Raw genomic sequence first — 26671 nt, forward strand, 5'->3', positions numbered from 1 at the left:
CTTTTAAACCGAATGTTTACATTACTATTAGTTTTTTTATAGGTTGGCTGTACGAATTTTACTGTATAATATTCTTAACAACGAAATTTAAAAAAAAAATCTATTTTTCCCTTCATCTAGACCCTCAAGCAAACACAGTAATATTAAAAAAATCACTTTCGTAAATCAGGCTATTAAGGGTTAAAAATATACATATATTTCATACAAGTAAAGTTAGTACTTATGAAGTGAATAATGTGTATATTCCTACACTATTTAAATTTGAGGTAAACGTTTTAATATTTGATAACCTGTAAAGCATGTAGTTATCGCAAAATGTAATAGATGGCGTTGTTTCAAAATATGTATTTCGTAGAAATAAATTCAATAATTACACAGATAATTAATTACGACGTATTTAATTAAATACATGCATTTTATTTTAATATAAATAAAATTAATAATGATATATATATATATATATATATATATTGACGTTTATGTTTTGATTTTGACAGAGGCGTCCTTAGATGAACAAGGCTGTCAGCCTCGAGTGAAGGTCGAATCCTCGAAGCGAGGTCCCGTATGCGACCTCCAGTAAGGACACGGCCATGTCCTGTGGCGCTGTGACGTCACATGACGCACCAATTACTTTGGCAGCGGACGTCTTTTTAAACTTATTAAACGGTTTTACTTAGTTCGACCCGTACGGAATTTATTTAGATCAAAATTAGAAATTGAAATTTAAGAACCTTCCCGCTGTCAGATTGATATGAAATTTGGTACACACATTTAATTTAGATGACTATACAATATAATAAAATCAAAAACATTATAAATCTAAGATGGCCGGCGATACAAAATGGCGGATTACATATTTTTCCTTAACCCCCTCAATATGGGTATCAAATGATAGGGCTACACTAGTAAAACACGATGATTATGTCAAAATTTAAAATTCAAGATGGACGCCATTCCAATATGGCGGACTAGGTACATATTTTTCCACAACCACCACAATATGGGTATCAAAAAACCGTTTAACTTAAAAGTTTTTTAAATGTATTTATTATAGATAAGGTTCATTAAAATTTCAATGCAAATTCTTTTATGAACTATTTACTATAATGCTACCGAATTAATTGTACCGCGAGGTATGATCGCGGCAAAACGAGGTTGTATCAGTACCTACATAGACGTGGTGCAGGGCTACTATATGAAGTAATATCATAAATAGTAGCCCAGCGTTGGGACTGGGATATGATCGTAGATCGCGGGTTCGATTCTGGGGATACAATGTTATATAATTCACACTTCTCATGCTGCGATTAGATGCTGTTATGGTGCCCACCGCTGGGCAAACTACCCAAACTTTAAAGCTGGTGGAATTAATTTACTTCTCGACTTCCTCGTCTCTATAACAGTGGTAAGATTATATATATAACAGCCCTAACAGACTATGAACGGTGGTAGCCCAGTGATGGAATACTGGGACTTGCGATCATAGGTCGCGGGTTCGATACGAATTCACACTTAGTGAATTAATTATATAGGATTGCCACTGCTCACAAACAAGTTACCAGAGAATGGACAGCAGCGACCTCTGTGTAATATAATACTACACTGCAATCGCCAACCCGTCTGCCAAACGTGGCGATTATGGTATATTCTGCCATAGAATTATATACAACACAATTTACCCCTGCCTGCCTGTTGTCAAAAATAGTTGTATGTTTTCACTGAGTTTTAATTTAATTTGAAATCAGGCCCATTGGCCTCAACTGTTCTTATGCCCGGGCGTGAATTAACGTTCGCGGGTAGTGTTGAGTTATGAGCTTTTAGTTATTTTTTTTAAAAAAATTCTGCTATTACAATATTCCATATATTCCTAGATTGTTTTATTATCTTTGATACGTCATATGGACAGGTTTATTATCATCATATTAGGTGATGGACGCTCACTGTAAGGAATATGATGATTCTAAAGATCGCTACTATGACTGCTCTTGCTCTACCAGCGTCCACCCAGTGGGGGAGGGGGCTTACCCACGCTTAGTCTAATCTAATAGCTGTGGACGGACTATCTTTAATTAATTATTTTATAAATAATATCTCTTTTAATTATATATCGAACGCTTGGCGACGATTTGAGTGATTCCCAAAGTGGTCTATATCGACCCTCAGGGGTCTATGACAACCTGCAAGCTACGTCAGCGAAAAAATATTTGGGGGTTCATGAAATGAAAACGGGGGTCCACGATAGTGGATCTCAACACATACACTGATAGTACCTATTTACTTGCATCATACCATCTTATAATATCAAAACATTTATATTATTTATAAAAGTACCTATGAAGTAAAAAAAATATTAATATGTTACGTATATTTTACATAACAGATACATAATTATTATATATCATAAATTTTACTGTATAAATTAACATGTGTTTTTACTTTAAGTTTTTAAAACTAAACTTCACTGCAGTTAGAAATTTACAGGAAATCAATGTCAGGTAAGTAGGGGGTCTACCCAATACGGAAAAAATGGCAAGGGGTCTACGACACAAAAAAGTTTTGGGAACTCTGGTCTAAGACATTGTCATTTCAGTGTTGCTGTCTACAAAGATTTTTTGTATAGACAAAAAAAGATGTAAATATTGCCATGAAGGAGTAGATATATAAAAATAATAGACAAATCCCGAAAAACATTTTATTATCAACATAGTATATTTAGTATTAGTATAAAAATCCACCTAAGTACATCACTGGATATAAACAACCATATATATCTCTGATATATCGTATAACTTACACTAGAAATTACTTTTGTGACATATTTTGTTCGCTTAAATCGATTGTGTTAATCGATTTGTAATAAATCGATTTTTTCACTCGTACTCTGAGATCTAGAACAAGTAATTGCTCCTGATGCTAATTGTGGAGGCGATATGTGCATGCGAAGGCATGGCAGCTAGCAGGCTCCGGTAGCCTTCCGTGAAGAGTTGTGGGTGGCTGATCAGGTGAGCGTGGTGGGACACCTCCAATATAGCACCGGCTTGATGTGTTTCATTTACCTGGATATTAAAAGTGTTATTGTTAAAGCGAAGTCCACCTAGTGGTCCACCAGTGGACTAGTGGATCAATTCGCTAGATTTCTTTTGAGTCCAAATAAATACATTGAAAAAACTTTTAAGTTAAACGGTTTTTGATACCCATATTGTGGTTGTTGTGGAAAAATATGTACCTAGTCCGCCATATTGGAACGGCGTCCATCTTGAATTTTGACATAATCATCGTGTTTTACTAGTGTAGCCCTTTCATTTGATACCCATATTGAGGGGGTTAAGGAAAAATATGTAATCCGCCATTTTGTATCGGCGGCCATCTTAGATTTATAATGTTATTGATTTTATTATATTGTATTGTCATCTAAATTAAATGTGTGTACCTAATTTCAGATCAATCTGACAACGGGAAGTTGCTTAAATTTAAATTTCTAATTTTGACCCAAATAAATAAACAAATAAATTCCGTACGGGTCGAACTAAATAAAACCGTTTAAAAAGTGGTACTATACCATGCCTTGTTGTGAACGTCTATACGTGCATATCTTTGATTTTAAAATAATTTAGATACATCTCATTGATATGTATTATAAGAATTGACTCTTCAGATTTAAATGTCATCACTGCAAACACACAATGGTTAAAGACCATCATCTTCAGAAATTTAGGTATTTTAAGGAGACCTATACATTGATGACGTCATCATTGTGTTACTTACCTTCAATGTAAGTGTGAAGTGGTACGGTGGTAGCGGCTGGGAGTAGGTGGCGACGGAATGGGTGATGAGATATATAGGGCGATCCTGATGATGTTGGGAGGCTTTCACAGGTGCCGCTAAAGACCACGCGACTAGTTCAACTCCTGGCTGCGGGTGGAACGTCAGCGTGTTGTGCGCTGTACCTATACATTATTTAAAATGTTGTTACAAAATTACTTCATTGAGTTCAACCGGACTAAAGGCATGCGCGGACTTTGCTTTGGATGATTATTATGTCCACTCTAAACACATCTCCATCCAAAGGTTGTGTCTGGTAGAGATCGCCTCGAGCGATAACACCGCCTCTTGTACCATATGAACTGTTTTAATTTATATTATTTATTTATCCAATTGCACTTTATTATACGCCATAGATAATTTACGCCATAAAAATTTTTATTTCCTTTTAGATGTATTTCTTCATGTTTTTGGTGAACAATAATGTTAAATAAATAAAAATGTAATATGTTATTAAATAATTATTGAGAAGCATTTGTTAACATACATAATACTAACCTATCATGATACAGCTAAGCGTACAAACGTCTCCAGCACACGAACGGGTGGCGTTAAGAGAGGGTTCAGGTTCGAATCTAGCTGGTGGTTCCGTGTACAGGAACAGAGCATCATGCCTGGAAGAGAGCATACAGCTGTATCATATTATTTAATATAGGATTAGTAACTATATCCCCACTTTAAGGTATAGGTCTTCCCCTAAGATTGACACAAAGCCAGGTTTTGGATCCAGTGACTTTTCGCGACTTTGACTATGGAGGACATAAATACTGTTATAATTAAAAATAAACAATACATTATTTTTGAATTTGGAATCGGTCTTATTGTTCGCAGGAAAAAAAATTAGTAGCACCGAAGAAAAATTTTGAAAGAAAAAAATTTAGTGACTCCTAAGAAATATTTTGAAAAAAAAGAAGAAAAAAATAGCGGCTCTGAAGAAAAATAAAAAATAGAAAAAAACTTTTGAAAAAAGAAAAAAATTAGTGACTTAAGAAAATTTGTGGAGAGAAAAACTTTGTGTCTCTCTCTAAAATAATCTTTTCTCTCTGACCCAGGCAAGAGAAACCGAAGTAGCAACACATACGGGACGTTATACTCACAAATGCGGAGCGAACCTTGGCCTGTACATCGGTAGATTGCAGAACACGTGGTCACGACAGTCCGCTGTCAGGTCTGATGTGTAGTTGACGACCACGTTGCGGTCTACCAGCGCTGCCTTCACATCCTTCAAGGTGTGGGCATCCTGCCGCGTCACCAGCACTCCGGTGGTACGGTTCACCACCGTCATTTTCATGTCGTATGTGATGATCTCCGAATGCTGGAGTAAATGAGAGATGCATTTATATTCGGAGGCGTTACAAGCATCTCGGTGACGCCATCTATTGATGGACTAGAACTGTTTACGGTCTTTTACCGAGTACCACCAGACGAAGGACCATAGTTTCTTGAGTGGTGATGATGATTCAGTAGACGCGGCGTGGATATGCCCCCCACTAAGTATAACTGTGTTTCGCAACGTAGGGCCCACGCCCCATAAAGGAGTAATTTAATTTTTAAGGGGGGCCATTCGAAAATGGAATAAATATGAGTTTAAGCCTTCCTAAGTACTCCACATGCAGTCGTAGTCGTGCAATAAAGTGCACCGCCTCGGTGATAAATGCGCATGCGGCAAACAATGCGAATCACACAACCGCCACCGCCAAATTACTCAACACGTATTTCACCCCTCCACGGGGCATCTTCAGGAGTTATGTTACACCGATTAGTACCAAACACAGAGTCGCTAATGTGTACGTGGCACTAATACGACTGCATGTGCGGAAGTGGCTATATATTGGTCCTTTTCTTACTTAGGATGGACTTCCGCAAAATAACGCCTGATTCCATTAAATAACATATTTAAGCCTTCCGCTCCGGGCCATTTACATGCAATGCCAGATTTCAAGTTTAAAGTTAAAAGCAAATTTTTAATTGAATATAATTGTATACAAAATAAATTGTATTGTAATGTATTAAACCTTTTTTATTATAAGTACATGTGTTATATACGTATGTATGCATGTTTATGTATATTTATGTTCATTTGTTTGTGAATATGTATATTTTTGTACACGTGAACTACCCCTTATAAGTACTATTATCTTTTCCTTACTATGGTTGTCTGTAAGAGATGTGATAAGACCGCCCATTGTACTTTTCTGTATATTATTGTAAAATTTATTAAATGTATCTTATCGTGTACAATAAAGAATATTAAATAAATAAAATAAATAAATTTGAAATGCTGGGCATAAGAATTTTAAAAAAGCTCAGGTGGGACATGGCATAAAAAAGGTTGGGAAACACTGAGGTAGACGGATGACATAGTTAAGGTTACGGATAGTCCAGCAGTGGGCGTCTATGGGCTGAATAAAAGAAGAAGAAGAATTTAAATTTTTAAATAGCTTTTTCTTATTATACTATCATCACTTTGTTTATTATTTCTAAAACCATTTATTTTTGGATACTGTGTATATATATGTTGATTGACAACAATATCTTATTTATATATACAGGATGAATGGAAAAAGGTACAAAGCTTTGAAGATTTTCCTGAAATTTTTTACATATAACCAATCCGTGTAAATGATATAGATACATACAAACCAGGAATGTCTCTGAGTGACCACACCATCGTCTTCGTAAATAGTGACAGGCACATACATGAGGACCACGCATGATGCAGCCACCAGACCCATAGGTAACCACAGTCTCTTACGAGAGAACAGGAGTTCGATTCCGGACTGAAAACAAAATGGCAAATTGTGGGTCAGCCCACTTGTGAACGTAGCTGTCAAAGGAGTCCGATAAAAATTAAAATTAGATTTAACTCTAGAATTGCATTGTTTAACTTAGTCATGATGGTTCCAAACGCAACGTGATCTGAGAAGTGACCACAACAAACCCAGACGGGTTTTTGGTGGTATATATATATATATATATATATATATATATATATATATATATATATATATATATATATATATATATATATAATTATTAAATTTCAATGCAAATCATAATAAGTAATTTCAATGTATTAAATGATAAAAAATTAAAAAGAATCAAAATCAAAATTCAATTTTATATCATAAATCATTATGGACCCCTCTACGGGTAAAGGCCTCCTCCATTTTGCTTCACACTTGTCTATTTTTTGCTTCGGTGATCCAGTTTTCACGAGCTTTTCTTTTTATTTCATCAATCCATTTTTCCTTTAAGATATATAACCTTTTATATTAAAGTGAAAGTGTTAAAACTGTTTCAAATTCCATCCATTTTCAAATTGCCCACTTAATCAAATTGCCTGTGGGACATGGGTCCCACATTGGGAAACACTGCTATAATTTTTATTTATCTTTTTATTTTAGATATTACACAGTAATGTATAGTAACCGGCAATTAATATTGCATATTGATCTTTGGAAAGAGACAATCGGCCAATTCGGCTTCGTAGAGCGTTATCTCTGTCGCACGACTTACAAAACGTCACATAGGTAGTGTGCGACAGAGATAACGCTCTACGAAATTAGTAGGTTGTCTCTTTCTAAAGGTCGATATGTAATAATTATCGCCGGCTAGTTTGAGAATTTTTTTGAAAAATTTGAGATTAAGTTTATTTGTAATAAAGCCTTTAGATCTTGTTTTAAAAATAATAAGTATTCAACGAAATATTATTTTATATAAATATATATGACCGGTGTTTCGTTGCGAATCTAGCGACTTGCCGTGATCTTAACTATGTTGGTCTATGGTCAAGAATCTTCCGGATGCAGAAGAGATGTGTCCCGCTACTGCCACTTCAGACGAGTACTGCCACTTTGAGCTAAGTCAGTAACTTAATTTCATTCGATGTCAAATCTCATTTCTCTTTAAACCTAATGAACTAATTGATCACCTTTTATAATTCATTTTATTAGACAAATTGCGAAATAAAACTTAATAAATATTTTAACTATCACATATATGAGTAAATTAAAACATTTATCATTTTAAAATATTACAAGTTTGATCTAAGCTGAAAAGCTGAAGGCTCTTTCATCATTTCAACCTTAGAACGTCCACGGCTGGGCAAAAGCCACATATTTTAAGTTTCAATAGCACATTTCAGCAGCGGCAGTTAGTGAATAATGCTGTACAATTAATACGTTTACAAAATAACGTTGTCAGTATAAAGTCTGTAGTTGTTTCAATCCAAAGACGCCCACTGGATATAGGCCTCCCCCAGAGATATCTATGGGGGGATATACTAATATATAATCCCCACGCTTGGCAGATGGGTTGGATATAGTATATGATACGTAGAGGGCGCTACTGTCAATCCTCTGGTAACGATTTTGTGAGCAGTGGCAACAAAGTGTGGATTCGAATCGAACCCGCGACCTACGATCGCAACTCCCATCCTTCCACCGCTGGGCTACCACCGTTCAGTCCGTAGTGGTGTCTGTTGTATAACAAATATAAACTTACCACTGTTATGGAGACGAGAAAGGCGAGAAGCAAATTAAGTCCGCCGACTATATAGTCCGGGTAATTTGCTGGAGTCCGCCCAGCGGTGGGCACCATGATCGCATCCAATCGCAGCGCCATCGACATGTAAAACATGACGGATGGTAACGATAGAGCGCACTCGAGTGCTAAGTGTTGCCAGCCTGAAATTTTTTTTAAAATAAAAGTCTCGCTTTTATCACCAATTTGAAAGCGAGGATTTGGTAGATGAGAAGCCACGAAGACTTAGAATTACTACTGTGTTTTATTACCTTTTATTACTTTATTACCTATCTGGGTTTGTCGTATACTCTTCTCTGATCGAAGTGTGTTTGGAACCCTCACAGCTCTATGTCAAAGGATACCAGGATTACAGGATATTGACGAGAGCCTAATTTGTAAAATTTTTATTTATATATATATATATATATATATATATATATATATATATATATATATATATATATATATTAATTTTGCATGGAAAGACACATGATTAATACAAAAAAACAAACTCTAAAAGCCTAAATTTTTCTTCAAAAATTTAACAATTCCTACGCATATATAAAGGGTGACCGGAAAGTAATGTCGTTCCTGTAGATTATATAGTTAGTTCCTTAGATTATATAGATAGTTCCTATATATATATATATCTATATATATAAATATATATATCAATATATATATTTATATATATATATATATATATATATATATAGATAAATATTGTACTATGACTTTCAAGTGTCATATGATGACCAAAAACATTACTCACCAGTTAACCTGAAATATCTCACAGCTGTAATGGAGACGAGTGATCCAATGGACATCAAGAAGAGAGGCACCGTGAGGATATAGCGTAGACTGGCAAGTCCAGACACGAAGGAGAGGATAAGCAGCGATAAGCCCAGAAGTAAACGCGTGCTGGACATAGCTTGCAGCGTACGAAGAGACCGGTTAAGTCCACACTGCCAATTGAATATCATTTAAGGTAATCAACATTTCATTGCGACCACTCAAGGTATAAGCTTCCCCCTAAAATGGTCACGATGATTTGTCTTGCGCTGTCCACATCCAGCGACTTTAACCATGTGATCAGTCTACCTAACGGAGAGGTCTAGCTACTCCGCGTCTACCTTGATTTGTCTTGTGCTGTACACATCCAGCGATTTTAACCATGTGGTCAGTCTACCTAACAGGGAGGTCTAGCTACTTCGCGTCTACCTTGATTTGTCTTGTGCTGTACACATCCAGCGATTTTAACCATATGGTCAGTATACCTAACTGGGAGGTCTAGCTACTCCGCGTCTACCTTGATTTGTCTTGTGCTGTACACATCCAGCGACTTTAACCATGTGGTCAGTCTACCTAACGGGGAGGTCTAGCTACTCCGCGTCTACCTTGATTTGTCTTGTGCTGTACACATCCTTCGTTTTTAACCATGTGGTCAGTCTACCTAACTGGCAGGTCTAGCTACTCCGCGTCTACCTGCTCGAGGTTGCCACTCGAGACTTGGTCCCAATGGCCATCTGTTGCCCGAGCGATGTGTCTCGCTCACTGCCAGATAGGTCGGTGATCTTCTGCGGATTTCTCTCCGTTCAGATCTCGCAGCCAAGCTTCGAGTATACTCCTCTCCATTACTTTCTGGGTGACCTTGAGTCTTCTTATAAAGCCCGTCAATGATACAACAGATCACCTCATAAGAATAAAAAATTAAATAATTTGTGTTTATATATGTGTTTACACCTTAGAAATGTAACTCCAGTAAACCCTTGTTCTTTAAACAGGAACACCATGTATAGTCCAAAATCTGTCGAAACTGGTCTACAGCGGCATCCAGCGATTTAATCACTCCATCTAGTGGCCAAGAACCTTTCGGCAGTTTCGAGACCTGTCAACATGGTGATCTTTGAGGAGACCTATGCCTTGCATTGGACATCACCTGATATGGTGATATGTCCCTGGTGCCTTATAGTGAAGATCACGGCTGAATCTATAGGTGAGGCCTATACCCAGCAGTGGGCGTTCTCAGCTATGATGATATATATATTTACCTTTGTATTAGAGTCATAAATAATTGACGTCAACATAGAGATCATCAAATACGGGATCCAGTACAGCGGAACAACCAGCCAGGGTCTAGACAGGTATCTGAAGAAAAAAAATTAGTGTGGTTAAACAACATAAGAAAATATAGATCAAGCATATTTTATTAATGTTATATGTTAATATATTCATCATTATCATTTCAGTTTTATGATGTCCACTGGTGGATATGGTCCTCCCAGGTAGATATCTAATCGGAGCGGGATAACAGCTTGGATCTTTCGTCGATTTTCTAAAGATCGTCTAAAAAATTTATATATTTACATAAATTTATTTGTTTTATATGTATTATGATGACTTACACTGGAGTTAGATTTCTATTAATACATATCAAATATCAACAGAGTTATAAAAATTGCAAAGACGAAAGAAAATACGGTAAATGTTATGGGCCTGTGTAAACACCTTAATAAATGTAAAAATTATTCACGTGTAAACATTTTGCTAAAGTTAGATATATATAAATATGAAAAGGAGGATCGTAAAAAATTAATAAAATAAAGAAATGTACGATTTATGATTAAAATATGTATTTATAATAATTATATATATATATATATATATATTTATATGAACATATCGTACTTTTATATATATATACCCTGGCCAATCCACATGGCAAACTGAAGAAATTGACACTTGGGTGCTAGAAAAGGATGCTACAACCATGGACTACAAGGAGAACCAACAAATCTATTTTAGATCAACTCCATATATAGACCAGGTTTTCAAGGTGATTTTGGTGTACTTCAGCCACATAGCTCCTAGGCAACCAGAGACACTTGATAAGCTGGTTGTCATGAAAAATGTAGAGGGAAAATGACCAAATATGCGACCACCAACCCGATGAGCGGACCCTGCAGCTGATCAGAGACCTCGCAATAATGAAATCAATCTGATAAGCTGATCATAGAGCCCTGTGAAGACCTCCAGCAACGAAGAGCAAGAAAAAGAAAATTAAAAAAAAAAATATATATATGTAAGACCCACCTTTAACAACTTTAGGTGATATCTTACCTCAACTGTGGGGTAGTAGCTGCTAGTACTAACACAACAAACACCACTACCGCTATCCCAACCACCGCCGACAATACTCTACCACCAATGGACGACAATAAATTGATCAGTGATGAACGCCCTGAAAAATAAATAGAAATTATTTTATAGATGATCAAAAGGTTAAGGTAGCTTTGTATTTTATCACCTATATTTGCACTTCATTTTTTGTCATCATTTCTGTGGTAAGAGGTCCACTGATGGGCTTATATCTCCCAATAAATTTCATTTGAATATCACCTGTCCACATTATAGGTAGGCATGATGTAGGTATGGTGGTTTTCACTCCAGAACTTTAAGACCCTAGTGGGCATCTGTTCCGTGCTATGTGGTCTGCCCACTGTCATTTCAACGTTGCCTTACGCTGGGCTACGTGGGCTACATTTGTCTAAAGATCTCATCATTGCCTATTCAATCTCGTAGAGAAATATCCAGCATAGCTCTTTCCATAATAATTAAATATAAATAAAATAATAAATCTGAAATATGAGACAAATAAATAATTTCTTAATTTTTCAGATGAGAAATATTTTCTTAAATATTTTTGAGATATATGTAATAAGAATTGAAGTATCTTAATGATGATCATCACGTCTCTATGTTACACTAAGCGAATTCTCTGTTGCGGGTTGCAATACGCTCCGCTTATGACACTTGCACCGCCGGGAATCATACGAGATGTGATGACGTCACAAAATCGACGTCTGACGTCGCGCGCTATCCAATCACGTACGCCACTGGCCGCGAGTGCAAGTGATATAGGCGGAGCGATTCACAATCTGCTATATTCCTCCTTTTTAAAAAATAATATATTTTATGAACATATCCTGATAAGAAATCCTCTGTTATATAGTAAAAAAAAACTCACTGAAACCAACAAGTGATAAATAGTAGACAACTGTGATCAATGCAAACACAGCGACCGCTGCATCGACCTGCTGAGACACAGTGGCTCCGTAGCTGATGACGAAGAGGTTCAGGAAATCGTAGTATACCACCTGTGATGGTGGAACCTGAAACAGGATTTATATTAAAGTCTTCAAAGCAATTAATATGAAGTGTTAGAGAGAAAGGTTGTATTTTGTTATACCTTTCTCTACGCCTCATGAAATTAGTAACTCTTTTATGGGAAACTGTGTACATTACTTGGCGATAAATATTGCACATCGACCTTTGGAAAATGCCAATCGGCTAATTTCGGCTTCGTAGAGCGTTATCTCTGTCGCACGAAATACAACGACCGATAAAACGTCACATAGGTAGTGCCGGACAGAGATAGTGCTCTACGAAACCGAAATTAGTAGATTGTCTCTTTCCAAAGGTCGATGCACAATATTTATAGCCGGGTACTGTACGGTATTATGATAAACTTTCATAACGACAATACTTCTTTAAATTATTACGTAATAATATTAAAAAAATTATTAAAATTTAAGTTTGTTAATAAAGCTCGGTTATTAGTTAATCTACTTCTATATCTAGGACATTGTAAAAGTGACCATAAAAAACATTCTTTTTTTTTGTTATGGATTCCTCCTAGATTATAGCGTGTTCAGAACCCTCTTCGCTTAAGTTGAAGGATGTCATTGTGGAGGGAGTTGGATATGATTCTAATTCTAATTTATTTGTCAAATTGGGCTCGTCTGGCATTCTTCATGACCTACATATGCCTGTCCACCCATGATATATGTTGAACAGAGTAAAGCCCTTTATCCAGCATTGAACGTCTTTAAGCTGAAATGATGATGATAATTTTGGAAACCGATCACTTATATATAAGAATATAGATGAACAAATGTGTATTAGAAATAATAGGTTGGACATTCTTAATACCTTAGTTTCCAACTCTTCGGTATCAGCAAGGGTTTTAACAAGGCCCAGGAGTAGGTTTCCCGCGTTCTGCACGACGCCATCTTTGATCAACTCCGGTCTGTCATTGCGAGTGTGGTACACTGTGCCCCATTTAGTAAATGCTATGTCTATACCTGAAACATAATTTATTTGTTAAAGGAATTAATAAACATATGTGTATTTAATGGAATCAGGCGATACCTCGCGGAAGTCCATCCTAAGTAAGAAAAGCACCAATATTTAGCCACTTCCGCACATGCAGTGGTAGTCGTGCAATAAAGTGCACCGCCACCGCCAAATTACTGGCACTAATCGGTGTAACATAACTCCTGAAGATGCCCCGTGGAGTGGTGAAACACGTGTTGAGTAATTTGGCGGTGGCGGTTGTTATTCGCATTGTTTGCCGCATACGCATTTATCAGCGGGCTGGCGGGCGGTGCACTTTATTGCTACCACTGCATGTGCGGAAGTGGCTAAATATTGGTCCTTTTCTTACTAAACATATATGTATTTCCTTGCTACGGTCAGAACCTGTACTGCCCTGTAAGCCTTTGGGAGGGAGGGCAGGGTTATGTGAGATTCCTACCCGCTAAAAACCACCAGGTGGTCGCCTTTTGATATACTGTGGTATCTCTCAGTTAAGGACCCACCCGTAGTCCCTTGTGCTGTGGTATTTTAAAAGCCCGTCCTAGGGTATGCGTTTCAAAATCCCCATGGTGCTATCACGATGTATGTGACCACGTTGACCCATCATCCGCCTCAGAATAGCTGAAGCTACGGCTTCGAGTGCCGGTCTGGCGTTGAAATCAGGGAGGAGACAATACCCTCCCTGATAGGCGGAGATGACAAACAGGCATACATATCCCTTTGTAAAGAGATCGCCAAAAGGGCGATAGAATAAAGAAATAAAGCAAACAGAGTATAAAAAGATAAATAGATTAAAAATGTAAATAGAAACAAAACTGTGATAGAAAATAATTATAGAATAAGTGACAATGTAAAATAAAAATACAAATTGAAAAATGTAAAAAGAAAAAGGGAAGAATGATAGACGAACAGAGCAAAAGGGTAAGAAAGTAGAAATGTAGCATGAAAGATAGAAAACGACCCGAAAGAGAATGTGAAGAATGAAAGAAGAGAGAGAAAATAAAAGATAATGTGAAAAAATTAAATGCTAATAAAGTCCCTATCCCACCACAAATAGGGGTACGAGAAAAAAAAATAGCTGAAGCTAGTGAGAGTTTAGAGACTCCACCTTTAGCTCCCGTGATAGGGCAACACAATTCTCCGGAGGTCCGTCACGAGACACACCCTAGCGTTGACGACGTGGTCTCCGAGTCCAGATCAGCTTTTCCTTTTTGGACCATAATGGTTTCACAACATTAAGACACGATCTTCTATGCCAATGACCTGATCAGCATCGTCGCGCAAGAAAAAGTCCTGTGCAATCTAGCAAGACTTTGACTGCCATTCCTGGCATTCCACGAGAGTGTGCAAGGCGGAATCCATGACCGCCCCACTTCAGTGGAAGTCACACCAAACCAAGAGCCGGTAGACGCGGCTTGGGTAGGCGCCCCACTAAGTGGACCGACGACATAGTCAAGTTCGCGTAAAATTTCTGGATATAGGTCAAGAGTGGCCATAGTGGTGACTTTTAGGGGAAGCGCGTTGCAGTGAGCGTCCATCAGCTGAAATGAAGAAGTTGATCTAAATGTTTGGAACTTGGTTTTTTTACTCAAAATGTTAAATTTAATTTAAAAGGAGACACTCTTGAGTTTCAGACCAGCTTTTAGCAGGTCAGCATTCCGAGCTGATGGTAGCTTACTACTAACTGTTAAACCAGAGTTCCCCAAACTTTTTTGTGTCGTAGACCCCTTGCCATGTTTTTCCGTGTTGGGTAGACCCCCTGCTTACCTGATATTGATTTACTGTAAATTTATAACTGTAGTGAAGTTTAGTGTTAAAAACTTAAAGTAAAAACACATGTTAATTTATACATTTATTAGGTTTTTATAAGTTCAAAATGTATTGCGACCACAAAGTGAATACTAACATCCTTCAACTTACACAATTTTATAAACATATATAATATTTTTTTTACTTCATAGATACTTTTATAAATAATGTAAATGTTTTGATATTATAAGATAGTATAATGTAAGTAAATAGGTACTATCAGTGTATGTGTTGAGATCCACTATCGTGGACCCCCATTTTCATTTCATGGACCACCAAATTTTTTTCGCTGACGTAGACCCCTTGCAGGTTGTCATAGACCCCTAGGGGTCGATATAGACCACTTTGGGAATCACTGTGTTAAACTAATCGACGATTCAAAAGCGGATATAAATGTTTACTTGAAAAAAGATATTTCAAGAGCAACCCCGCCTTCCCCCACTGACTCTCCAAATTATTTTAACTTGACATTGGTCGCCATCTTCAATTTCTAGTACCTAATGTAAAAAAAACTGAAAATATTTACCGTGTATATCACCAAAGTCCCTCCAGATCCTGAAGTCTGTGTCAGATGGTATCAATCCAGACCTGAACAGGAACTCTCCGAAGCTCTGGGCGTTCGGTCTTGGCACGACGCGTTGGTATGCGGACATCAAACGGGGGTCTGTTACCTATAAGAGAGTAACGTAAACACAGTTGGTTAATATAGCGTTCTTCCACTCACTTTTATACGCAAGTGAAAGGGACAGATGACATATATGAGTCAACAATTGTAAATACATATTAAAATGTGTTTACATGTGGTTATTTTTTGACCATCGCGTTGGTACAGTAACAGCAAGTAACGTAAAAGCAAATAGTTAATATAGCGTTCTTTCACTCACTTTTATACGCAAGTGAAAGGGACAGATGACATATCCGAGTCAACAGTTGTAAATAAGTATGAAAATGTGTTTACATGTGGTTATTTCTTGACCATCGCGTTGGTACCAGTAATAGCAAGTAACGTAAAAACAAATAGTTGATATAGCGCTCTTTCACTCACTTTTATAAGCAAATAAAAGGGACAGATGAAATTTGCATGTCAACGATTGTTAAAATAAAGATGGGTTTACATGTGGTTAAGTTTTAAAAGATGTGTAAATTATATACATTTCGTTCATCATAGTGTTTTCGGATGTCCGATGAGTTGGTAACAGCGTGTAACGTAAAAACATTTGATTAATAAAGCGTTCTTTCGCTTACTTTTATATGCAAGTGAAAGGGACAGATGACATTTTCTAGTCAACAATTGTTAATAAATGTAAAGATGTGTTTACATGTGGTTATTTTTTTAACACGTTGGTAAGCGGAGAACAAACGGAAGTCTGTTATCTGTAACGGCGTGTAATATAAAGACAGTTGGTTAATATAGCTTTCTTTCACTCACTTATATACGTAAGTGAAAGGGACAGAGGAGATCTATGGGTCGGGTAGGAATCCGTGCAAGTTTGGGGGAAGGCTAAGCCTTAGGCGTGACAGCTGAAAAGAAGAAGTCTGAAGACAAGGTTCTGTCCCAGCAGTGGGAATTCAAAACTTACCTGAAACACCGCCGGCTTTCCATTCATCCCGGCTGCATCCAAGTTTATTACATTGGTGACTCCCTTGAACCATGGGTGCTGAAGAAACCCATGACTGCCCTGAAACAATACCATCATACTGTATTACATAATTAACAAAGTTTTTTTTATTAATATGCTCTGCATCACAATATTACAGGTATGTAAATATACAGGGTGATTGCTTATAGATGTAAAACTTTAAAAAAATAAATTTATAGTGCATTTGTCATTGAAAAGCCTTTAAAGCGTTTACGTCTATTTTAAATCATCCTGTATAAAGATATCATTATGAAATATGTCACATTAATATATGGAAGTACAAAGTCTGCAGGGATATGTTTCAATATACTTTTTCTTACAATAAGGATGTACCATACTTTAGTTCAAAGCAATTCGGTCATATATTTATTTCTTTCAAGATTTTTAAGCTAAGCATTCTGTATGATATACTTTCAATTTTCTACTATATACTATATTTCTTTTCTTTATATAAGGGAGCTCCATTTGATTCTAGTATCAATCAATAATCTATAATAAATATGTACATATATATGTTTACAGACATATGTATGTATAGTAGTATAGATAGTATAAAAAATATTCTGAATTAGATCTAAGTTTTGATCTAAGTTTACCTGTAAAGGATTTTCTTCTGCTCCGTTAAACAGAAACACAACATTGTGTTTCAACTTCTTTTTCCTTCTGGATAGCTTGCTTAGAGTTTCTAGCATTACAGCGCAGAATACTCCGTTATCTGAAGCTCCTGTTGGAACAGATTGAACTAATATAATAGCAGAACAGATGCAAGACTTTAAGGAGATCATAGTTCACCATGCCTGCAAGGGGTCCAACCCCACAATACGGACTGACGGCTTTACTTTTTCAAGGTGAGGTCCACTAATGTGGGACCTTGAGCGTAGTCACTATATGTAGTGGTCCGAGTCACTTTTTATCCAAGTCCTCTAGCTTAGGTTCACTAGAATAGGACTAAGGAATCCTATACCCATAGGGCTTACAACACCGAAATAAAATCTTAAAACCGGTATTTGTTATTTGAAATTTTAAATACCAGGATACCGGTATTAAAACAGGTATAATTAATTAAAAAATTATTACAAATAGCTTACTAATTTAACTTGTTAACAAATAATATATGAAATCCTATATTAAATTATATGTTACATTTTTCATATAATAGGCCCGTATTGTATTATATTTACTTAGTTGAAGAAGATAAAAAAATTAAATTGAAAGTATTTATGATTATGAAATCGTTTCAATATCTGTTTATTTTAATTATTAATTAAAGTACGCTCTTGAGAACAATCAATCTTTAAATTTTTACTTGTAACCCGCCAGTCCGCTGATAAATGCGCATGCGGAAAACAATGCGAATTACACAACTACCGCCGTTAAATCACTCAACACGTGTTTCACCCCTCCACGGGGCATCTTTAGGAGTTATGTTATACCGATTAGTGCCAAAAACAGAGTGACTAATTACACACTTACACTAATCTGTATAACATAACTCCTGAAGATTATCAGCGGGCTGGCGGGCGGTGCACTTTATTGCACGTCTACTGCTGCATGTGCGGAAGTGGCTATATATTAGTCCTTTTCTAACTTAGGATGGACTTCCGCAAAATAACGCCTGATTCCATTAAAAATCGATTAATTATAGTTAACAAAACAATTGTACAGATAAATAGATATTTAATTCGTGTGGGTAGAAATAAAAAAAAAAACCTTACCAATGGCAAAAGGGACGGAATCATGATGACAGTTGACCAATAGAGACGTGCCTGTTTCGCCGTTCGGTTTGAATCCACTCTCGCCTTCCAAAATGGCGACAATGTTCGACAAATTCTGGTAACAATTCACGTACGCTATGTTGAATTTAATCCAATAGTCACCTAAAACAATATTACTGGTAATAAAATTTAGATTGTTACAAAATATTTACTCTTCGACATCCTCATATACAACAAAACATTGTGATTCTAATAAAACGACACAAAAATTCATTGATTTTAGGTGGCGCCATCTACAATATGATCATACCATTTTTTTGTTTGGGGGAGAAATCTTCTGAATGTTCAAGATGCCCTGCCTTTGGGAGGAGGACAGGTTTATGTGGGAGGCCTACCCAGTAAAAGCTCCCACAGTGATCGAATTCTGCGCTATGCCGGAAACCGCGGTATCCCCCGGCTAGGGATCGCCTCGCGGTCTTTCCACGCGTTATTCTATTTTAAATACCCCAAAACCTTCGTGGTGTTATCATGATGATTCGAGACCACGATGACCCATCGTCTACCTCAGAGTCGCTGAAGCTAGTGGGAGTTTAGGGCCAACCAAAACACTTGCGACTCCGAAGGCCTCGTTTATGGTATGGGAACACCATTTTTTGCAGGGCTGCTTTCACTAACGCCGTCATCGAGCGGGATTTGTCCTCTGCCTATACCGTTCGGCTGTCTCTTTCTGGACCTTGGTGGTCTCACAGAAGGAGACCATGGTTCTCCACGCGTAATATGATCACACCTAATACATTTCTTGTACAGTCCTGAGACAGACACGTACTCGAGTGTTAGAACGACACGAAGACTGTAAGCCAAGCCACGTATATTGTACACCGTCATCGTCGCCATTCATAAACCAACTGGTATTTTCGGAGACAAGGTAGGATCGTATATCACAGGGAACATAAACTTCCGATCACACCAGATAGAAGCGTTGTTGGAATTCCTTCTGCCACTTCTCCCAGCGCTAACACTTTCCAAAGTAGTATTAGAGATAGCCAGTCAATAGCAAACTGCCAAGCCAAGGTTTGACCCCCTTTGACCGCCCTTGTGTTGGAACGCTAAGTGGGTATGGACGAGTGAATGCCAAAGCCGAAGTTCTCTAATGGGGGCCCTTGAGTTTAGTCACTCCATTAAGCTTCCTTATAAGAGGTCTCCCACTCCAACCCTACCAAGTCAAAACTCTGCAAATTCCATTTGGGCAGTAGTAAGAATCCGTTCAAAAAAAGTAAGATAATTATACAAGGAGGTCGTCTTCATGAAATTGTTAACCTCTTCGGTGTAGAGACCGATAAATATTTAGAATGAAACCCTTCCGAATTCAGAATGATGTCTGTAAAATAGCAGTTTTGACGTGATTAATGTATTCTTTATATTTAATTATGATTAACGCAAACATTGTCGTCATTTCAGCTGTATGTCGTCCAGTGCTGGGCAAGATCGGTTGGAGTTTAGTATCGTATTTTTGTTTTAACGGGAGCCTTACCGCTCTTAGTAGACATTTTAGTTTTGCATAGGCGCAAGCAAAAACAAAGAACGTATTATTTTTACCTATAAGTGAACTTCTGCTCCTTTCTAGAACGTTCCAGAAATAAGTAGGAGCATCAGTAGGATTGTTGAAAATTTGGTTACAATTAAATTCCAAGACCTCAAAGCTACTACGTGGGTCGTCAGCCCCGATACCGCACGTTACAGTATTCCCTTTGCCTACAAACGTGTAGCCTTTACCCAAATGTTGATTCCATGGAATGCTTATGGAGAAATAAGTATAGTAAGGAAATATAAAAACAGTTTTTCCAAATAGGTAGTAATCCTGGTGAAATGGTGCAGAGGAATGAATAGAAAATCATTGTGGAAGTTCTATGACCACATTGTGACAAAATAAAGAAGTCACACATAGTCTTTGCTGTAGTGTATTATATCATCACCGTCTGCCGACGGACGCTCACTGGTCCTCTCCCCAAAGATCACTACGATGGCCGGTTTTGGGTTGCCTGCATCCAGCGACTTCCCACAACCTTGACTATGTCATCGATCCGCCAATGGCAGCCCCACGACAGATCTAACAGCTCGTGTTCTGAATTCTTTACCTGATACAAACTGCCAGTCCGTCTTCACAGGCAGGTTGGCTTGCTCTGCTATAGAGTCTAGCAATGTCTTCAAGTCCTGGGTCTTTTCGTAATGAAACTCAGTTCCCGCAACTCTTGGCGCACCGCCGAGTATCTCGTGTAAGAACTTCTTCGCAGCTTCTTCACTAAAAGTGTCTGTATCCTGATGTCAGGGTCAAAACGTTTAAAAAGAATAAATAAATACTTTTATGGTTGACTTTTAGCTGGGCCCAGAGGTTCGAATCCTGAGATACAGTCCTATATATTTCACATAGATATAAAATTTGACCAGATTATATCTTTTAGACATGTTAAAAAAATACCAAATGTCACGCGAATCCGGTGATGTCTCGCGTGCTTAAGTTCTGGACTTAAGACTTTTACTTACACCTGACTTTTTTTGGCAGAAACTTTTTATAATAAAGAATTAATAATTTTGTCTTGTTTATTCTACTTCTCATTTTCCTGTTTTGGCCGAATCTCGGCTCTTCTATAATTTCTTAACATGATCTTCCCACTCTAATTTATTATTATTAAGTACACCAATAACTCACTTTGCGTCGTGGTTACGTTCCAAAACAACACGACGTAAATTGAAACGCCGCAAAGTGAATTAAGATTTTCTATAGCAAACCATGTAAAGATCTAAGATAGGTTCCAAGTTCACGAAAATACTAACTTTTTAAAAAGAAAATTGAACAAAGTAAACATTTAAAAAAAACAAAAATAATATAACTCTGCCAATAAATAAATTAGAAAAATATTTACCTTTTTTGTAACCAGAAACAACACGTTAAAATTTATATAAATTTATTATTCTTTTTTTAAAAAAGCACAACACAATACATTACAACTCCCTACTTAATTGAAATTGAACTCTAAAATTAGCAAAACAAAGTGAAAATTAAACTGTATTAAAATTGTGTTGATTTTCAGTTAGAAAGAGAATCCCCGAGTATTGATGGCATGGCGCAATCAGAAACAAAAGTGTTGCCATCTTATAGAAAATAAAGAAAATTTCAAAAAAAAAATTAAAAACTCGAACCCAAAACAACGCAACCTCGAAAATCTAACGACGCACAGTGAAAATTAGTGCTAATTAAGCAGCGACGCAACTTCGGGAAAAACGCAAAACGAAACGACGCGAAGCGAGGTATTGGTGTATTAAATAAGGCATAGTTAAGGTGACGGGAAGTCGTTTTATTCGGGCAACGCAAGACTGGTCACCCTTGCGATTTTTGGGAGAAGTCCAAGCTTTGCAGTGGTCATCCATCGGCTGAAAATAAGTATTTATGTAAACCTATCTTTATTTTTATATCGTTATTCCCTTTATTTTCCTCGCTATTGTAGAAAGCCTTACGGCTTTTATATATACTTTATACTAAATCTATCATTATACAATACTATTCATTTGTTTTATTATTATTTTATTTTTAATCTGTCCGTACTAGATGACATATGATGTCATACTGTCATATTTATTTTAATTGGCCATTTCTTTGTTATTCCTATTTTTATACCATTTCATTCCTCGACTTACATCTGTCTGTATGTCCAGCTCGTTGACCACTTTGGGCATATCATCTTCGATCAACTGCGTCAGGTAGCCAAGGGTAAGATACGCGCCCAGGATTAGCAGTAACCCTATACTTGGCACCTGGAAAAAAATTTTCTTTGCATATTGTTTTATTCATATATGTAGATGTAAAAAGAAAAACAGTATGCAAAACGCGTCACAACACTGAATTTCAGTGGTCATTGTGATCACATGTTCACAAAAAAAGAACACAAGAAGAGCTCACTATTATACATAAATTAGCTTCTCTATTATGGCATCTTTGGCTACTTTCAACAATCATTTACAGAGAACACTCGTGTACGTCATGATATGAATGCTAGAAGGGCTCAATTTGATACAAACTAGTATCAAATTGAGCTCTCCTATAATGGCACTTTAGCTACTTTCAACAATTCACAAGTGTACGTCACAAGAATTCTAAAGGAGCATAATATACAATAATCTACAATTGAACTGATATTACCTGTAATAGCACTCCTCAACTTAAAGCTTTCAAACGCACCCTGATCTGAAGAGCCCATAATAAACGCTCTCTTTTTTTTAAGATAATATTCTCAAAAATTTTTAATAGGCTGGTGGAGCAATTGAGACTTCAATATCTTTTTTTAATTATTTTTTTATTAATTTAATTTTAAATAATACATGGTAGATATTGTAAAAGCGTATACATATAACTCAAATTTTACATCAGTTCGGACACACCCTTTAAATATTATAGCGTAATGGTTTCGTCTTTAAAAGTTCTATAGATTTTAACTTTTATGGAGAAGCAACAAGAATTAAGAAGTAAAAGTCAAATTCAATACATTAGAACAGTTAATATAAGCCCCAATATAGTTTTGGTCATAACCCAAGCGCAATACAAAATACAGGACAGGATGTCTCTAAACCATCGGGGGTAAATTTAGAACTGATATTAGATACTTATGGCGATTATGGTATATCCCCCACAGATATATTTGGGGGAGACCTATGCTTTGCAGGTCACAATTTACAAAATCATCAACAACATGATGTCAGCCTCACGCTCCATGCAAAGCTTAGAACCCCCGCCAACGATCGCCACGCTTTCGTGCTGCCCGTACCCAGAGAGTTCCCGGCTTCGTGTGGCGATTATAGTAAATCCCTCCATAGATATATTTGGGGTAGACCTATGCCTTGTGGTATGAAGTGAGTGAAATATTTCTTTTATAGAGGACATCAATTCGCGTTATAAAGATACCGTGTTGTAAGAGGGATTGCTGTAGTTTGGGTTATGATGAAAAAAGCAGTTTTGTATTGCAAAATAGAGATGTAAATGGATGAGGGAGACATAAAACTACACCTGCTTGTGCAAGGAATTAAATCTAATTTTTGTTGTCACTTTTGTGTACCTATTAGCTGCTTTATAAATAAATATATAAATAAATATTCATCCAAAAGTTGGCAATCCGTAAATCATGAAAAAAATCAATAAAAAAAGCAAAGTCCCCACAATATGCTTTAACATTAAATTACACAATAATAAACCATGTTTCATAAACTGACTCACAGGTTTAGTAGGTTCTAATAATGATCTTTTCTTCTTATTTTGGTAAAACATCTAGAAAAAGACATAAATTTAATCAATTTTATAAATTAACAAGACACATTCAATTTTATTATTTCACACATAATTATTTAATCAGATATACAGGGTGTTTGGATGTTACTTATATCCACCGAGACATACATACATGGTGATGACATTAAACATGTAAAAGCACCAGTGTCGAAGCTAACATGGTAAGGACATAGACCTGTGGAAACGTCTTTGCTTCATGACCCACTAAGTACTCTTAAAGATAATCATCAAGTCTGTCCGGAGAAACCTTGGACACTCGTTGAACTGAACAGACAGAACTATCCAGTGATGTAGTTAAGATAGCTGACAGGGGACTTCATAATCATCAATAATGATTTTGACTGATTACATGATTAAAAGCTTTAAGAGGAGCTCATTTGCTATCAATAAATGTATGGTGATGAAACAATAGATAGAAAAATCTTTAAATCCCAATATATCAGGGGGACCAGAAAGTAATATCGCTTTCTTAAGTTAAATTCACACGACTACATTTTTAACAAGTTTTTATTTGTGATCAACAATATATTCACCTTCATTATCAACAACTTTTTGCCATCTAGTATACAAATCTTCAATGCTGGAGCGGTAAAAATCAGGTTTTTCTGTAAAATTCATCAACAGAAACGACATTGCTTTCCGGTTCCCCTAATATTATAATAACCTAATGTTTAATAATGTTGTAGTGTATGATTATGAACGTAGCATAGACAAATAATAGGGGTAGACTTTGACACATTGCCATAGAACGTTAAAATCTATCCCTCGTACTAACACTACAAATGTACTGCTCATTTGTTAAAAAGATTTAATGCTATACAATTGCACCTTTAAAACTTTTACAGCTATAAGCAATCACCCTGTACAATTAACAAACCTTCTGCCACGGTTTTTCAACTCTTTCTTCTTCTATATGGAATGTGGGCAAGCTGGCACCTTCTGCTCTAAGATTCTGTAACAGAAATTTTATCGCATAAGTATTGAAATTCAATTGTATATTAAATACTATAATAACAATAATGTACTTTTACTAAACATTGTTATCTGATAGCGCTAAAATATCATAAGTGCAAAATATACATGTAGAATGAAATACCTTTTTGGTCTGAAATAATTTTATAGTATATAATGTAATTTATTTATTATATCACAACCTAATAATATTATCTTAATATTGTAGTGTAAATAAACAAAGGGAATAGGAATTTATTTTTCTCATATAAGCAGCCCATAAGAGACTTGGTTAATTTTTTAAACTTATTTCTGCCTTTACCATCTACTAAAAGGCATAATTTGATAAGAGCAACCAACTAACCTGGGGTTTATGTCTCTCAGAAGCCCTAAATTGAAACTAAGGACTTATTAACCTAACTGGTCTCTTCAAAATAATACCCACAGCAGTCAGGTGCAGTCTAGGCTAGAGCCCATGATAGGTTAAGCCAACAATAGGTTAAAGAGGGCATGGTCTTCTTGAGAGCTATTGTGGAGAGCCTATAAAGAATCTGTCTAATTGATAGAATAGCATGACAGCCCCCAAAATATAGATCAATTTAAGCATGATTAAATTTTTTTTTATGCTTACCCCAAGCATCTTCAAAGCTGAGAATGTATGTTAAAGTAAAGGCATAAACCAGTGATTTTATCCCAAACAAAATTCTCTAGTAACATGAAATGAAAATATATAATGTAAAATATATTTATCTACATACCATAAATTCATTTGTTCTTTTCCTGCTATAGCTATTATATTCTTCAATGTCCATTTTTAATTAAAACAACCTATTAACTCATGTGAATAAATGATTCGTATGTTCTATATGAAAATATTTAAAAATACAATTTTTGGAATTACTTCTTTTGTTTTTTTTTTTAACAAATCGTTACATTGCTGACACACGATGTGACATTTATTTACGCGCTCAGACATTTATTTAAAAATACATACCAGTTTTACAGTAATTTAAATACAATCCAGGTAAAAAAACTGAAAATCGAACCAAGTATTATTTATTAAAGGCTTATTGGCATCTAATCTAATATTCTTAACGAATTTATCTTTACACCGGTATTAATTTTTATTGATGTTATCTTTAAAATTATATCTTTTTCTTCACTCAACTAAATATGGTCACAGGAATTAATGTAATTACGAAGTATGTTATATCAAAACAGAATCATTCAAATCACTGAATATACAAGAAATAAAAATAAACGAAAGAAAAAACAACATCTCGAATGAGCTGGTCGTAATTTTGACACTGACATCTGTCAGTAATGTTTTAACACTAAATCGTAAGCATTGAATTTATTGCCAAAATATTTAAATGCCATTAGCTTGATTTATTATTATCAATTCTGGCATTAATTTGCATGAAATGTCAATTATATAACTACAAAATTATCTAAAAGTTTTTTGGTTTATTTATGTCCAAATCAATGTTGTGTTAAGAGAATATTAAATACGTTAATATCAAAGGCACTTATAATGAACATCAATGTTTCATATCTTGCGCTTTAGATAAGACACGATTATTCTTGTAGAAGTGTGTAATATAACAGTTTGTTACAATAATCATATATATTAAGAAAAAAAGGTATAAGGTGTAAAAATAAAATCTTGAAATTAAATCTCCCTTCTAAAAAACAGCATTAAAAGTACCCAGTAA

At 36.0% G+C, this 26671-nt stretch overlaps 1 protein-coding gene across 5 annotated transcripts; it reads right to left on the bottom strand.

The window, feature by feature from the left end:
* Positions 1-2687: 2687 nt before the first annotated feature.
* On the bottom strand, positions 2688-26250 carry LOC137924584 (endoplasmic reticulum metallopeptidase 1-like). Of its 5 annotated transcripts, XM_068767983.1 has the most exons (21): positions 26234-26250; positions 25715-25989; positions 24883-24957; positions 23934-23984; positions 22364-22480; positions 20806-20986; positions 18671-18832; positions 17552-17679; positions 16896-16994; positions 15842-15986; positions 13342-13493; positions 12377-12521; positions 11470-11590; positions 10401-10497; positions 9122-9314; positions 8329-8510; positions 6462-6602; positions 4920-5137; positions 4321-4436; positions 3766-3947; positions 2688-3056 (listed from the first exon to the last, which is right to left on the bottom strand). In XM_068767983.1, the coding sequence occupies exons 2-21, from the start codon at positions 25766-25768 to the stop codon at positions 2889-2891; spliced, it is 2727 nt and encodes a 908-aa protein (XP_068624084.1). In that variant the 5' UTR covers positions 25769-25989; positions 26234-26250; the 3' UTR covers positions 2688-2888. The 5 variants fall into 5 exon arrangements, with proteins under 5 accessions (XP_068624084.1, XP_068624085.1, XP_068624083.1 ...); XM_068767984.1 differs by having other exon boundaries at positions 4935-5137; positions 25715-26240; XM_068767982.1 differs by having other exon boundaries at positions 25715-26240.
* Between the last annotated feature and the right edge of the window lie 421 nt (positions 26251-26671).

Source organism: Battus philenor, unplaced genomic scaffold, assembly GCF_028537555.1.
Source record: "Battus philenor isolate CCGP_79_NKW_IND1 unplaced genomic scaffold, ilBatPhil1.0.hap1 SCAF_24, whole genome shotgun sequence".
Classification (NCBI taxonomy): domain Eukaryota; kingdom Metazoa; phylum Arthropoda; class Insecta; order Lepidoptera; family Papilionidae; genus Battus; species Battus philenor.